The sequence below is a fragment of the Vicugna pacos genome, chromosome 11 (genome assembly GCF_048564905.1).
Source record: "Vicugna pacos chromosome 11, VicPac4, whole genome shotgun sequence".
NCBI lineage: Eukaryota > Metazoa > Chordata > Mammalia > Artiodactyla > Camelidae > Vicugna > Vicugna pacos.
In genome coordinates, this window is record NC_132997.1 from 79265921 (window position 1) to 79279198 (window position 13278).

The window sequence follows — 13278 nt, forward strand, 5'->3', positions numbered from 1 at the left end:
GTTTCCATTGTCACATCTTCCTCTCTGACTCTCCTGCCTCTTCCTTAGAAGGACCCCTGTGATTACATTAGGCCCACCTGGATAATCCAGGACAACCTCCCAGTCTTAAGATCCTTAATCAAATCTAAAAACTCCCTTTCATCACACAACATTCCCAGGTTCCAGGAATTAGAATGTGGGTATCTCTGATGCGGAACGTTATTCAGCCTATCAAAACCCACATTCAAAGCAATAATATGTATGAAATCGTAAGTGTACTGGGATGTATTCTAACTGTATTAACCTGCTAGAGCCGCCATAACAAAGTGTCACAAACTGAACGGCTTAACCAACAGAAATATATGGTCTCACAGCTCTGGACGCCAGAAGTCTGAGCTCAAGGTGTTGGCAGGGTTGGATCCTCCTGAGTCTGTGAGGGAGGCTCTGTTCCATACCTCTTCCCTAGTTTCTGTGATTTGCTGGCAACCTCTGGTGCTCCTTGGCTTGTAGAAACATCACCCTGTCTCTGGCTTCATCTTCACATGGTGTTCTCCCTGTGCACATGTCTGTGTCCAAATTTCTCCTTTTTAGAACGATATCAGTCATTGGATCAGGGGCCCACCAGTATGACCTCATCTTAACTAATTACATCTGCAACAATCCTGTTTCCAAGTAAGGTCACATTCTGAGGTACTGGGGATTAGGGCTTCAACACATGAATTTGGGGGAACACGTAAGACTTCAACTCCGTACACCAACACACATTGAAACAATACATAACTATTAAAAGATACAGCATCTGCCTGTATACTACAACCATCTCTTCCTGAACTCCCAGCAATGCCTGCACAACATTTTGGAAAATATGAATAATAATAATAAATGGTATGTAGCTAGTCAGATCTGGATTCAGATCAGTTTCCTCATCTGTAACACGAGGAGGGGGTGAGTGAGAGGATTCAGTGAGATAATGCGTGTGAAGTGCTTGGCCCAGAGCCTGGCCCAGGCTAAGTGCCCCCAACTCATGAGCTATTATTACCACTGCTGTCAGCATCACCACTCTTGCTCCGACACTGGTCCCTAAAGCCAGGGCAAATGCTTGGGAACTACACGGCCCTGAGGTCAGAGAGGCAGCGGGGCGACAATGAGGGACACATGGGTCTGAGACGTGCCTTGGCCAAGCTTTGCCCTGCTGTGAGTGTCTAGGGGCCCCAGGGGAGCTGCCCAGCTGGTGTGTGTGGGTTGGGCTTGGGGAGGAAGCCTCTAGCTTTTCCAGCAGCTCATCAAGGGCCTGGGGGCTGGCTAGGACATGTTTGTTTGACATTGACAAGGTGGGGCCCAGCTGCCGGCCCAACATCCACAGCAGAATGCACGCCGTGAAGAAAGCAGGGATGTGCAGGATGGCGCTACCCCAGCGGACCTCCTCAAGCCTAGAAGTCGTCTAAACTGGTGGCTACCCTGCCTCCCCATCAAACTACCCCCCTGAAAACTAGCTCATTTCACACACTCCCACTATGCAGACCCACAGGCTTCAGAGAAGAGCATCGGGCAGAAGTCAAGAGTGGAGGGTTCCAATGCCTGCCTGCCAAGGCTTGCTGGGCAACTGGGGGAAGTGGCCTGGCCTCTCTGGGTGAGAGTGGCCTCATCTGTGAAATACTGGTCCTGCCTCCATAGGTGTTGAAGATCCAGGGAGAAGACATGCGATAAAGTGCTGCCAACGGCCAGATATGGTTATTCCTACTTAAGTTCTCTGAGCCCCAGTCTACTCATCTGTGAAATGATGTCAAGCCTCTGTTTCTCCTCGCTGGGGGCTGATGTAAAATTGAAAAGAGAAAATGTATATTTGAAGTGTCTTAAAGCATGCCAGGCATGGAGAAAACCATCAGAAGCAGTTGCCTCTCTTGGCACTGTTTTACCATTATTTTACTACTCTCGTAAGTGATGGAATGCTTGAGCTCTGAAGTCAGAATTCTAGCTTATTCTGCTTGGCTGTGTGACCTTGGCCAAGTCACTTAAGTCTCTGGGATCCAGTTTTCTCATCTATAAAGCGGGAGTGAGTGAAAACAGCCACCCCATGGTGGTGTGTGGACTGAATGGGGTTACACAGGTGAGCACCGTGCGTGGCTTGTATACGTGCATGATAAATGCACTTTCTCAAGATGAAGAGGCTCCAGTGTATATGTCTTCCCATCTCCATGCTCTCCTCCAGCCCTTTCTGCTTTTGGGGAGCTGCTCAGGGCTGTCAGCCAGGCCACCCTGCCTCACTGTCAGTGGCTGAAAGGACTTCAGGGTCCTTCACCTGTAACTTAACCCTTTGCTGCTTAAGGCTCTTGCACTTTGTCCCAACACGAGATCACTCATGCTCCCCATGGCCCGGAGGAAAGGGCCCGATGCTATAGCAGCCAACCACCCGGGAAGCTAGTGACTAACGGGGCTGGGTCAGAGATCCTGGATGCAGTCAGCTCTAAGCCTGGCTTTAGCAGAACGGGTAGAGCTTCCCCAGGACCCACAGAGCCTGAGACGTGGCTTCCTGCTGTGGAACTGGAGCTACACCCCAATCCCCTCCGCAACACCCCGTGTGTCAGCCCTTACTGCTTGCTGGACCCTCTTCCTTCTAATGCCCAGGCAAGTGGGGGGCAGGGGGCGGGGCATGGAGGGTGAAAGCCGGACAGCGTGATGAGTGGGCTGGAAGGGTCATCTGGACCAGGAGGAAGAGCTTGGACTTCCTTCTCCAGGCAGAAGGGAGCCCCTGCAGGATGCTAAGCAGGAGGAACCCTGTGAACATGGAGTTCTGGAAAGGTAAATCCGCCCAGTACATAGGATGGAGCAGTGGGGAAAGAGACATCTGTGTGTGGGACAGATCTCCCGAGAAACCCTGGCTCCAGCCCAGGATGTCAGCACCGACACTCCCCACAGAGAATAAGGTCACTAAGATGAACCTGCCCACACTTGGGTGATGGTTCCAGCAGGGTCCTGGCTGAGGTCACTCAATTCCCACCTGGTAAGGAGGTGTCTCTCATTATCCCCTAGCCTCACCAGAGACCCCTCCCAAGGTCTCAGAACTGCCTAACACTTTCGTCTCCCACACGAACCTCTGAGGACCATCAACAAAGAATGAGAGGCCCTAAAGGAGGTGAAGTGGGGAGGAAGGACAATGGACCTCCTCCTTCTCTGTCAGGCTGAACCACACCCCCAGCCCCAGTGTTTCCCCGTCCTCTCATCCTGATCATCCCTCCTAATGCCCAGAACTGGTGTCCCCAACATGCCTTAGCCACCACGGGATCAAAGTCAGGCCAAAGTTTGGGACAAAGACAGCATGCTCTTGGTGGACATGAGGCCAAGACAGACCCTTGGTGGTCCTGGGCCCAGACTGCTGATCAGGCAGTGAGATTCCAGAGCTGCTCCCCTGATGCCGCCTTAACATGCTCAGAAAGAAGCCAAGTGGGACACTTCCAATCGACAATCCAACATCCTTGCCTTCCTCCTTCCCCTTCTGCATGCGTCTCGTTTCCCCATTTTTAACTCCATTGCAAACGAGCAAGGGTACTTCCGGGCCCCATCCTTATCCCTCCTCGCCAAGTCTTGTGCAAGGTTGGGGTCACCAGGCAGAGTCCAGCACTCCCATGTGGCCTGGCTCTATCCATATGGAACCCTCGCTTCCCAAGAGCTCGCCTCTCCCCTGCCTGGGAGTGACCCTGGAGCTGCTAGAAGCTGCCAGTGAGACCCGTTTAATGGATCTGGAAAAAGCCACGCAGTCCCAGGGAGTTCCTGCCAGGAGCACTGCCGCACTAGGTGACACGGTAGGTCACCTGTCTACCCTCCCACATCCTCCCCTGTCAGACACTCCACAGCACAACACCAAAACACACCTGAAGCCTCTTTGAAGGTTCTGGTGAGGAGAGCGCTAAGTACGCACCATCTCTGACACTGCTGCTGCCATCTGCTCCCCTCTGATGATTTCATCTGGGCTTGGAGCCCTTTGTTAGTTCTGCCTCCCATGGGACACGAGTCCATTCATGACCTCGCCCAGACTGACCTCTTTGGTAGCATATCCTGCTACTACCACACGTCTCCCCACCTGCCCCTCTCTGGACACAACATGCTGTTCCACAGCTCTGTGCCTTTGCACCTTCTGCTCCTCTCACCTGGAATGCCCCACCCTAGGCGATCTCCTGCTGTCACCACCTTTGAGGCCTCTGCACAGCTTTATTCCTCATTTATTCCCTTCTCTACCTTGCTTCTGTGGTTTGGTCATACTTCTTGAACCACACTTAGTACTATATCGTAATTATTTGTTTATATATCTGCCTCCTTTCAAAAACCTGTGAGGTTCTTGTAAGCAACGTCTGTGCCTCAATATGCCCATTGTCCATCATAGTGTCTGACATATGGCTGGGCACACAACTAGACTACATTTCCCAGCCTCCCTTGCTGTGAGATACAGTCATTTGACTGAACTTTGACCAATGGAATATGAGTGGGGGTGATGTGTGCCTCCTCCAGGCAATCCATAAAATCTCCATGTAATCTTTCACACTCTCTCTTCCCTCCCTTGCTGAGTAGATACAGAGATCCGTGGGGGATGGAGTCACCAGACAGAAGAATCTGGGTTCCCTGAATGATTATCTGGAGCAGAGCCCTCTAGTAACTTGTCTATGACATGAGCAGGAGATAAAACTCTACTGTACTGAGTCACTAAGAGTTTGTTACACAGCAGTTAATTTGAATTTGTCCTGACTAATGCAAAGGAGCTCTCATTCAAGGTCTGTTAAACCAAACTGTAAGAAGGAAGACTTAATATAAAATGCAGAAACCATCTGCCCTTAGGTCCAATCAAGTCAGGCATTACATTCCTACATGATTGAACTATTCCTGAAGCCAAGCCATTACCCCTTCTCCCCTTGCCCTATCCACCAAATCACATGTACAGTATTTAACTGTTTGCTTGTTTGTTTTGGGGGGTAGGTAATAAAATTTTTTAAATTTATTCATTTATTTGTAATGGAGGTGCTGGGGATTGAACCCAGGACCTCATGCATGCTAGGATGCACTCTACCACTGAGCTATACCCTCCCCTCTACATGTGCAGTATTTAGAATGCCAAGCATTCCCCAGGAAGGACTGAGAAGGGTGGGGATTGAGGACCAGCTAGATGACCTGTAAAAGTCATTATAGGTGAATGAGCCCCAACTTGAGATCCTGGTTCCACAGGTTTGTAGAAAGCACACAGAGGCACAAAGTTGAATTGCTGAGAGGAGCCTCCTCCTCCCCACACAGGCATTAACACCCCAGACACATGACCATTCAAGCTCACAGGAACATACCATCTCTCTGAGGCAGCCCACACCACCCTTGGCCACTTCTGAGAAGTGCGAGGACAGTGGTCCTCACACAGAGCCCAAGTTCACCAGGCCAAAGTCTACTCACAAGGGGCTTTGACCAAATGGAGAGGGATCTCACTTGGACAGAAGGAAGAAAAAGAAAGGGATGGAGGAGGCTATAGCTCAGAGGTAGAGTGCCTGCTTAGCATGCACAGGGTCCTGGGTTCAATCCCCAGTATCTCTGTTAAAAATAAATAAACCTAATTACCTCCCCATAAAAATAAAATAAAAGAGAAAGGAATGAAGAAGAAGGACTCCAAATGCACCTTTCCAATCCTCCATGCCCTCACTACTCAAGGTATGATCCTGAGACTAACCATACCATCATCGGAGAACTGGGTGGAAATGCAAAATCTCAAGCCCCACGCAGACTGCTGAATTGGAATCTGCATTTCAACAAGATGTTAAGTAGTTTGTGTGCACAGTAAAATTTGAAAGCCCTCACTTTGCCGTAAGGATTCTAGCTAACCCTTTTCCCCCCCTCATAAACCAAAGATATTCTTTATTTCATGCATAAGACTTCTTTAAAATTAAAAAATAGTATATTTTTTCCTAAGACAAAAATCTTCTATAGCAATGTTTATAAACATTTTACAGCAATATACAAAAATATTTTGTGTAAGTAACATATGCACTTGGTAACAAAATTTCAAAACAATATAGGAAGAGTCCAAAATGGAAAATTAAATTTTCCCCTAGAAAATATGTTTTCTTATGTCACTAAATTTGTGCTATTCCAAAGAAAATGTTACTAAAACCAAGTAGAGAAAGAGGGAGAGAAAGAGTTACTTTATTAATCTTCATTCTCATCCTCTCTTTCATTAGAACACGATTTTATCTTTTTTACAAAGATAACAACTATTTAATTATAGATTTCTTACAATAAGAATATCTCCTCTTGAATATATTCTTGTTGGACCTTTTGATTCAGGATAAGCACAAGATTAAGAATAGAGGAAATTGAGTCTATTTTTAATGAAATTAGCCTTATCACAAAAGTCATGTGGTCTAGGAGATGTTGCTGTGGCCATCTTTGGAAATAATCTACCAGAAGTATTTATAAAAATTTTCAATCCAAAGATGAATTATTTTCATTATTAGAAAATGTGCTTTCATTAATTTCTCTCCCTCTCTGTTGTATTCTCTGTTCTCTTATTTAGGAATTCCTGTTTGACAAATATTGAACCTTCTGAGTTGATCTTCTATGCTTTGACTTTTCTTCCAAGTTGTATTTTTTATCTTTAAAAGATTTCTTTATTTTTTCTCCCCAGACCCTTTACTGAATTTCTTATTTTGCAATGACATTTTAAATTTCTCAGAATTCTTTAGTATTTGCATATTTTTCTTAGCATTGTATTCTTGTTTTCTAGATGCACCTTGTTCTATAAGATTTTTAAGGCTGAAGGTTCCTTTTTATTTCAATGTATCTTTAACAAGTGATCCCAGTAGCAAGTCCAGCCTATAAGCAAAGATGGGCACCCAGGAGGAGGGATGGGAGCTACGCAGCAGTGAAGTCTTGTCTCTGGTGTGGAGAAGCAGGCTGTAGGCTGTTCTCACCCTGTTCCCTACACTCAGTGCCAGCTCGCCGTGCATCCATCCATTCCTTCGATAACAATTTCCTGAGCACCTGCTACGTGCCAGGCACTGTTCTAGGCACTGGAAATACAGAAGTTAAGGAACAAGCAAGATTTTGTTCTTCTAAAGCTCCCATTCCAGCAAGGGTGTGTAAACAACAGACAAATAGTTCAATGAGACAATGACAGATTGTGGTAAGTGTCCTGAAGAGAACAGAATGTGACCATGTGACAGAGCTGGGGGCTCTCTGAGGAAGTAAGTGGTCAAGGAAGGCCTCTCTGGGAGGTGCCATGTGAGGTCAGAGTGCCCAGAAGGAGGCAGCTGCTTGAAGACCTGGGGGAGGGCGTTCCAGGCCAAGGGGACAGCAATGGCAAAGGCCCCAAAGCAGCACTGCACTTGGTGTCCCAGGATCAAGCAGGGTGAGCAGCGAGCTGAGAGCCAGGGAAGGAGACAGGTCTGGAAGGGCAGGCGGGGGCCACCACCTGGGGCCTGAGGGCAGGGTAAGGATTTGGAAGTTCATTCCCAAAAGAAAGGAAGTCTTTCAGAAGGGTTACAAACGGGGGTGGGATACGATCTGATTTATGTTTTAGAAGGATGACTGGCTGGTGGGCAGACAAGAGTGCGAATGGGAGATCCCTAACGAGGCCAGCTGGGCTGCCCAGGCGGGAGGTGATGGGGATGGAGCAGGGCTGGGGCAGAGCAGACGCAGAGAAAGGGTGGAGCTGGGCTGCATTTTGAGGGTGCACAGACTTGCTTTTGGGTGGACACAGCACATGACTGGCCAGGTTTAGAGTGGTCCCAGTTGGGTCTGAATCCCTTTGGCACCTCAGGTGCTCCACAGCGGACCTGGGCAGCCCAAGTGCCCTGCTGTGGCCTGATGCTGCATCGCTGCCTTGACGGCTCCCTTCCTGGTCACTGAGGTCAGCCTTTTAGCCCACAGGAGGCTTTTCTCACAATTTCTCCTTTCTAGAATAGCCCCTTAGCCAAGGGCTTCTTATGTCTCTTCACAATCTGCGGAAGAGGAGGGCAAAGTGGAGCCCAGATGGAAAAAGAGAAGAATCCTTGAAGCAAAAACTAAAACTCAGGCAGAGTTGCCAGAGGAACCTAGTAAAGCAGCTCATGCAGTGAGGCAAGCCACCCAGGCCAGCCTCGCCCTCCCCAGGCTCTGTGGCAACCCCTTTAACGAGGCTTTCCTTCCTTGGGGGAGAACCTGGCTCCTGCCAGGGAACCTGGAAATGCAAGAGGAAACACTCCCAGCAGAGCCCACCCTGGCGCCCAGCTGCAGGCTGCTGGTCCAGGTGGCAGCGCTGCTGCTGACCCAGGTGGTGGCTTCCTCTCGGCGACCTCATAAACCCAGCAGCTGCCCACCTAGGACGAGCTGCAGGAGGAGGAGGAAGGGCACCAGAGAAAGGGCTTGGCTGCTTGAGGATTGCTGGCACCTGTGTGCCTCCCTGCCAGGCTCCATCCTCCACAGAAGCAGGGATCCCCTTGACCTTGGCGCGTGCTGGGCAGTCCTGCCTCCACGTTTACACACGCCAATCTCCCTGCCTGGAAGCCTCCTGAGTCCACTCAAATCCAGCCCTTCTCCTGGACCCACGTCCAGTTCTACCTTCTCCATAAAACCCGAGGCAGGAGGAAGGAAATCTAGTGTTTGTCAGACACCTACTTCTATTGACACCATTTTATTTATTTGAAAAAAAGTACCTGATGTCAATTACATCTCAATTAAAAAAAAAGTATGTGAAGCAAATGTGGCAACATGTGATCATTTGTTAAATCAGTAGGTCCACTGATGCATTATATTATTTTCTATAGGATTAAAAAACTTCATAATTAAAAATAAACAGTAGAGCTCATACAACTAAATAACAAAAAAACCCCAAACAACCCAATCCAAAAATGGGCAGAAGACCTAAACAAACATTTCTCCAGTAAGACATACAAATGGCCAACAGGCACATGAAAAAATGCTCAGTATCGCTAACTATCAGAGAAATGCAAATCAAAACTACAGTGAGGTATCAGCTCACACCAGTCAGAATGGCCATCATTAAAAACTCCACAAACAATAAATACTGGAGAGGGTGTGGAGAAAAGGGAGCCAGCCCCCACCGCATACACACACACACACACACACACACACACACACATTGTTGGTAGGAATGTAGTTTGGTGCAGCCACTATGGAAAACAATATGGAGTTTCCTTTTAAGGAAACTAAAAATAGACTTACCATATGATCCAGCAGTCCCACTCCTGGGCATATATCCAGCAGGAACTCTAATTCAAAAAGATACATGCACCCCAATTTTCATAGCAGCACTATTTACAACAGTCAAGACATGGAAACAACCTAAATGATGTATGTCAACAGATGACTGGATAAAGAAGTTGCTGCAAGCATACATGTTACTTATAAATGGAAATGTCTCGAAGGGTTAGCCTGCGGTCAGCTCATAGTCCATCTGTCTCCACCCGCTCAGCCTCGCCCTGGACCCGGTGACTTGCTCATAACAGGTGCTCAACAAACAAGCAGGGTCAGGTGCTCACCCTGCACCCACCCTCTAGTTGACAGAGACTGGGAACAGAGAACTGGCCCTGGCTAAGATAAGATGCCCAGGGAAGAGCAGAGCCCTGCCCTGAGCCTATTCCTGGTGCCCTACCTGACCCAGATCTCCGACAGCTGATGGGGTATTTTGGGGGCTAGCCTGACTCTACAAGGGCCACTCCCTTCTCTGGGCAAATGCCCACTGCTCAGCTATTTCTAGCGGTGGCAGCAGCAGGGCAGGTGTGGCCCCGGAGGAACAGCTAGCACGGAGCAGAAAGGGATTAGGTGATGGACAGACAGATGAGACCCTCTGTCCAGCCAGAGAAAGGGAAGAGCCAGCCTTAGGTTCCTGTCCTCCATGTCCCCAGCCCTACCCTCAGGAACCCTGAGCCTGACTCTCTGGAGAAGCCTGGGTGAGGGCTGAGAGCACTGCCAGGCCTGGGGAGGGGAGACTGTAGTCACATGTCTTCTGGGAGGAGGAGGAACCATTGGCTGGCCATCACAGGTGCCCTCTGGAGGCAAGGCAGCCTCCCCACCAGGATGCGAAGGTATCACCAGATTCCAACAGGAATGTCTATACATGAGCCACTGTCAGGAAAAAGGTTAATTACAAGGCCCCACAGTCCCCTGAGAAGGGGGAGCAGCCCCACTCCCCACCATGAGCTTTTGCCTTCAGGGGTGCAGACTTCATCATAGTCTGTCAACCACGATGCAGCCCGCATCAGGCCCTCCCCTCCCCTTCTCCCAAACTCCTGCTTGGGATGTGCAGCATCCCGGGGAAAGACACAGATAAGAGAGACCGAGAGACTGATAAAGACATACTAGAGCCAGAGAAAATGCCTCCAGAAAGGAGGCTGGGGAAAGGCCACAGGGACAAAAGAGCCACAGAGCCACGTCCAGACTCAGAGACCCTGGGAGAGACAGAGATAACAGAGAATCTGGGGAAAGAGAGAGGCAGAGAGAGAACAAAACAGGGAGAATCCAAGATTCAAGGGCAGAGAACAGGAAATGAACATATGCACAGAAACTGACAATTTCTCTCTCTGCCTGGCCCAAACCTTCCCCAGCCTGGGCAGGGGTCAGGGCGGCACCCACCTCCAGCAGCCAACCCAGCCCCACCTGCTCTGCAGCCGAAGCTTTCCTGGCAAGGGAGAGAAAGCCCCTCCCAAGCCCCCGAGGTGCTAGAGTCTCCCAAGCCTGCTCGCCAGTGCTCTGGCCCAGGTAGGGGCCACATCAAAGCTACAAGTGACAACAGACAGAAGGGTTTAGTGGTGGATTCCAGAGCCAGACTGCCAGTCTGAATCCTGACCCCTCATCTGCAGAGAAATGGCTTCTGCAGCCCCACCCTCCCACACCTTGGTTCCCAACTACACAGCCAAGAAACCTAGGTGTTTCAACTGGCCCACAGTGTCCTAACTGCCCATAAAAAACAGGTAACATGATGGAGAGAATCTCACAGCTTTGAGTCCTCCTACATGTGGTAGAGTTCTTGGCCCTTCTCTCCTGTCTTGGTCCCCGCCCAGCTGCACTGTAGGATGGAGGGAGGAGAAGGTAGGGGCTGGCCACCTGGGGGGTACACATAGAGGGCTTCCTCTCCACCCTCCCCCTGGGGATTCCTCCTCACAAGTTTCCAAGATGAGGGGTGGAGCCCTGGGAATCTCGGGATAAAAACAACCCCATCTCCTTGGGGAGCCAGACAGGCTGGCCTTCACCAGAGATACCCTGGGGAGACCAGCCCGGCACTGTCCCAGAGGGAAGAATGGCTGCTTGTCATGCACCAGCACCACCCTCTCTGCAAGCATCGCAGCTCCAGCCTGTACACCAGCCTCACACTTCCTGTTTGGGTGGTTTTTAAAGGTATATCTGAATGCGGTCCATTTAGCCCCAGGGACGCCCCCGCGCCCGCCCCATTCCTAGCCTCCTCCCCTGCCCCACAGCCAGCACTGAGCTCAGCCTTCCAGCGTGGCTGAACTGGCCACTTTGTTCTGCTGGGCACCAGATAAACGCTCCCTAATTAGCAGACGGAGCCAAACCCTGGCTGGCATTTGGGGCTGTCTCCTGGCCAGCCCTGGAGCATTCATTTACTATAGTTAGGGGTGCTAAGACCCTTTCGTGGCTGCGAAAATGTTCCCCTAGTCCAGGCTGGATGGACACAGTGTCCGTGGGGAAGTGATCATCATCTTAATAATGCTCCTCAACTGCTCCAGGATAAGTGGGAAATGTTTCCTGTGCTTTATCTCCTGCAAATCCTACAAGGACTCTATGAGGCAGCTTCTGCAATTAGAGCCATTTAGCAGATGAGAAAGGCTGAGTCTCTCAGAGGTTAGATGGAGCCAAGGCGCACGCTCCTGTAAGTCCACCTGACGACAAAGCCTGAGCTCCCCAACACTGAGCCAAACTGCTCCACTTGGAAAGCTGGGAAGGTGGCACCAGGAATCCCACAAGCTCTTTTAGAGAGCCTGACAGCACCCAACTGTGGAGGTCTCTGAGGAATCTAAAATCTTTTTTCCTTGGCTGTAGCTAAATTTTGGACATAAAGGAAAGAATTCCAATTCTCCAACAACTCCTACAATGGCCTGGTCTGAGGAACGTCCCTGAGATGCTGGAACTGCAACCCTTAAAATCACATGGAGCTGAGGTCCAGCCAGGATGGCGGGGAGCTGGTGAGGGAAATCACTGCAGCTGACATCTCTGGGTCACCCAGCTAGTGTCAGTCTGCCTCTCGAGGGAAGAATAAACTGTCTTCCCTCAAACAAGCCCACAACTCAGGCTCCCTCAGTTCACCCTGGCTGTGCCAGGTCCACAAGAGTAAAAAAGAAAACCAAGTGTTACCATCAATGGGGCGGGGGGGGCGGGTGGCATGGAGGGCAAGGGGGCCGTGGTGCAAGGATGCTAAGAAGGTCCCAAATCTGGGAGCTGCCTCAACAAGCCAGCTGGGGTGCCCACAGCAGCAGGCCTGATGGCAGTGGTCTACACCCTGGGTTACCCCCCATTCTATGCCTTCTGTCCTGCCCTGATTCTCCCACCAGCTGGCAGCTCCGGCTCAGGCCAAGGCTGTCAGTCTGGCTTTTCTGCCCAGGACAACCTCACCTTTCCCCTCAGGGTCCCCAAGACCAAGTCTGGTGCCAGGAATATAGCCAGCACTCCTCCAAAGGTGTCAGGATTAACTTGAAATTCCCTCCTGAAGCAAGGATTTCACAGAGTAAACACACACACACAAACACACACACACACACACACACACACACACACACACACACACACACCACTCACCTGGCCACCCTCATAGATCTTCTTTCCCTTCATTCTCCAGTTTGGAGGGGACACTGTGCCCCTACCCACTCTCCAGCCAGCTCTTCTGCTGGTTATCCAAAGCGAGTCGATGGGGGCCAGGTGGGGGCAGAGCTGAGTTTCCTAGGTCGGATCTTGGGGCCTTGTGACCAGAGGAGGAGGAGGTGACGGAGGCAGGACCTCCCTGACGTAACATCCAAACACACCCCGACATGACACCCTCAATCCAGGAAAACAAGGTGTGCAGCTCGTCAAGCAAGTGGTGTGGCGTGACTCAGATGCTGCCTCTGGCAAAGCTGGGGTTTGTTATCCCAGGGGAGAAGTGGGCGGTGGTAGGCAGGACACTTGGGCTGAGCTCCGGGTTCTAAGAGCTGGAGAGAAGGCTTTCTACTCTTCGTACCGACATCTCTCCGGGGGGAGTGAATAATTGCCCCTCCCCCCAAGAGCTCTCTTGGTGATGCAACAGGAGCTTCCTGCCCTCCTCAGCCAAAACCAGAAAGAGGA

The 13278-nt window shown here is 50.3% G+C and overlaps 1 protein-coding gene across 6 annotated transcripts in view; it reads right to left on the minus strand.

Moving 5' to 3' along the window:
- The window catches only part of SH3PXD2A (SH3 and PX domains 2A), a 231510-nt gene that overhangs the window by 160478 nt on the left and 57754 nt on the right, over positions 1–13278 (minus strand). The window contains exon 1 of one of the 6 annotated variants that reach the window (XM_072971817.1): positions 12757–12925. The exons of 4 other annotated variants lie outside the window; for them this stretch is intronic. In XM_072971817.1, the coding sequence (XP_072827918.1) occupies positions 12757–12789 (33 nt within the window). In that variant the 5' untranslated portion in view covers positions 12790–12925. Of the gene's footprint in view, positions 1–9168; positions 9187–12756; positions 12926–13278 lie in introns of those variants that run through there. One more of the 6 variants, XM_072971816.1, reaches the window with a different exon arrangement.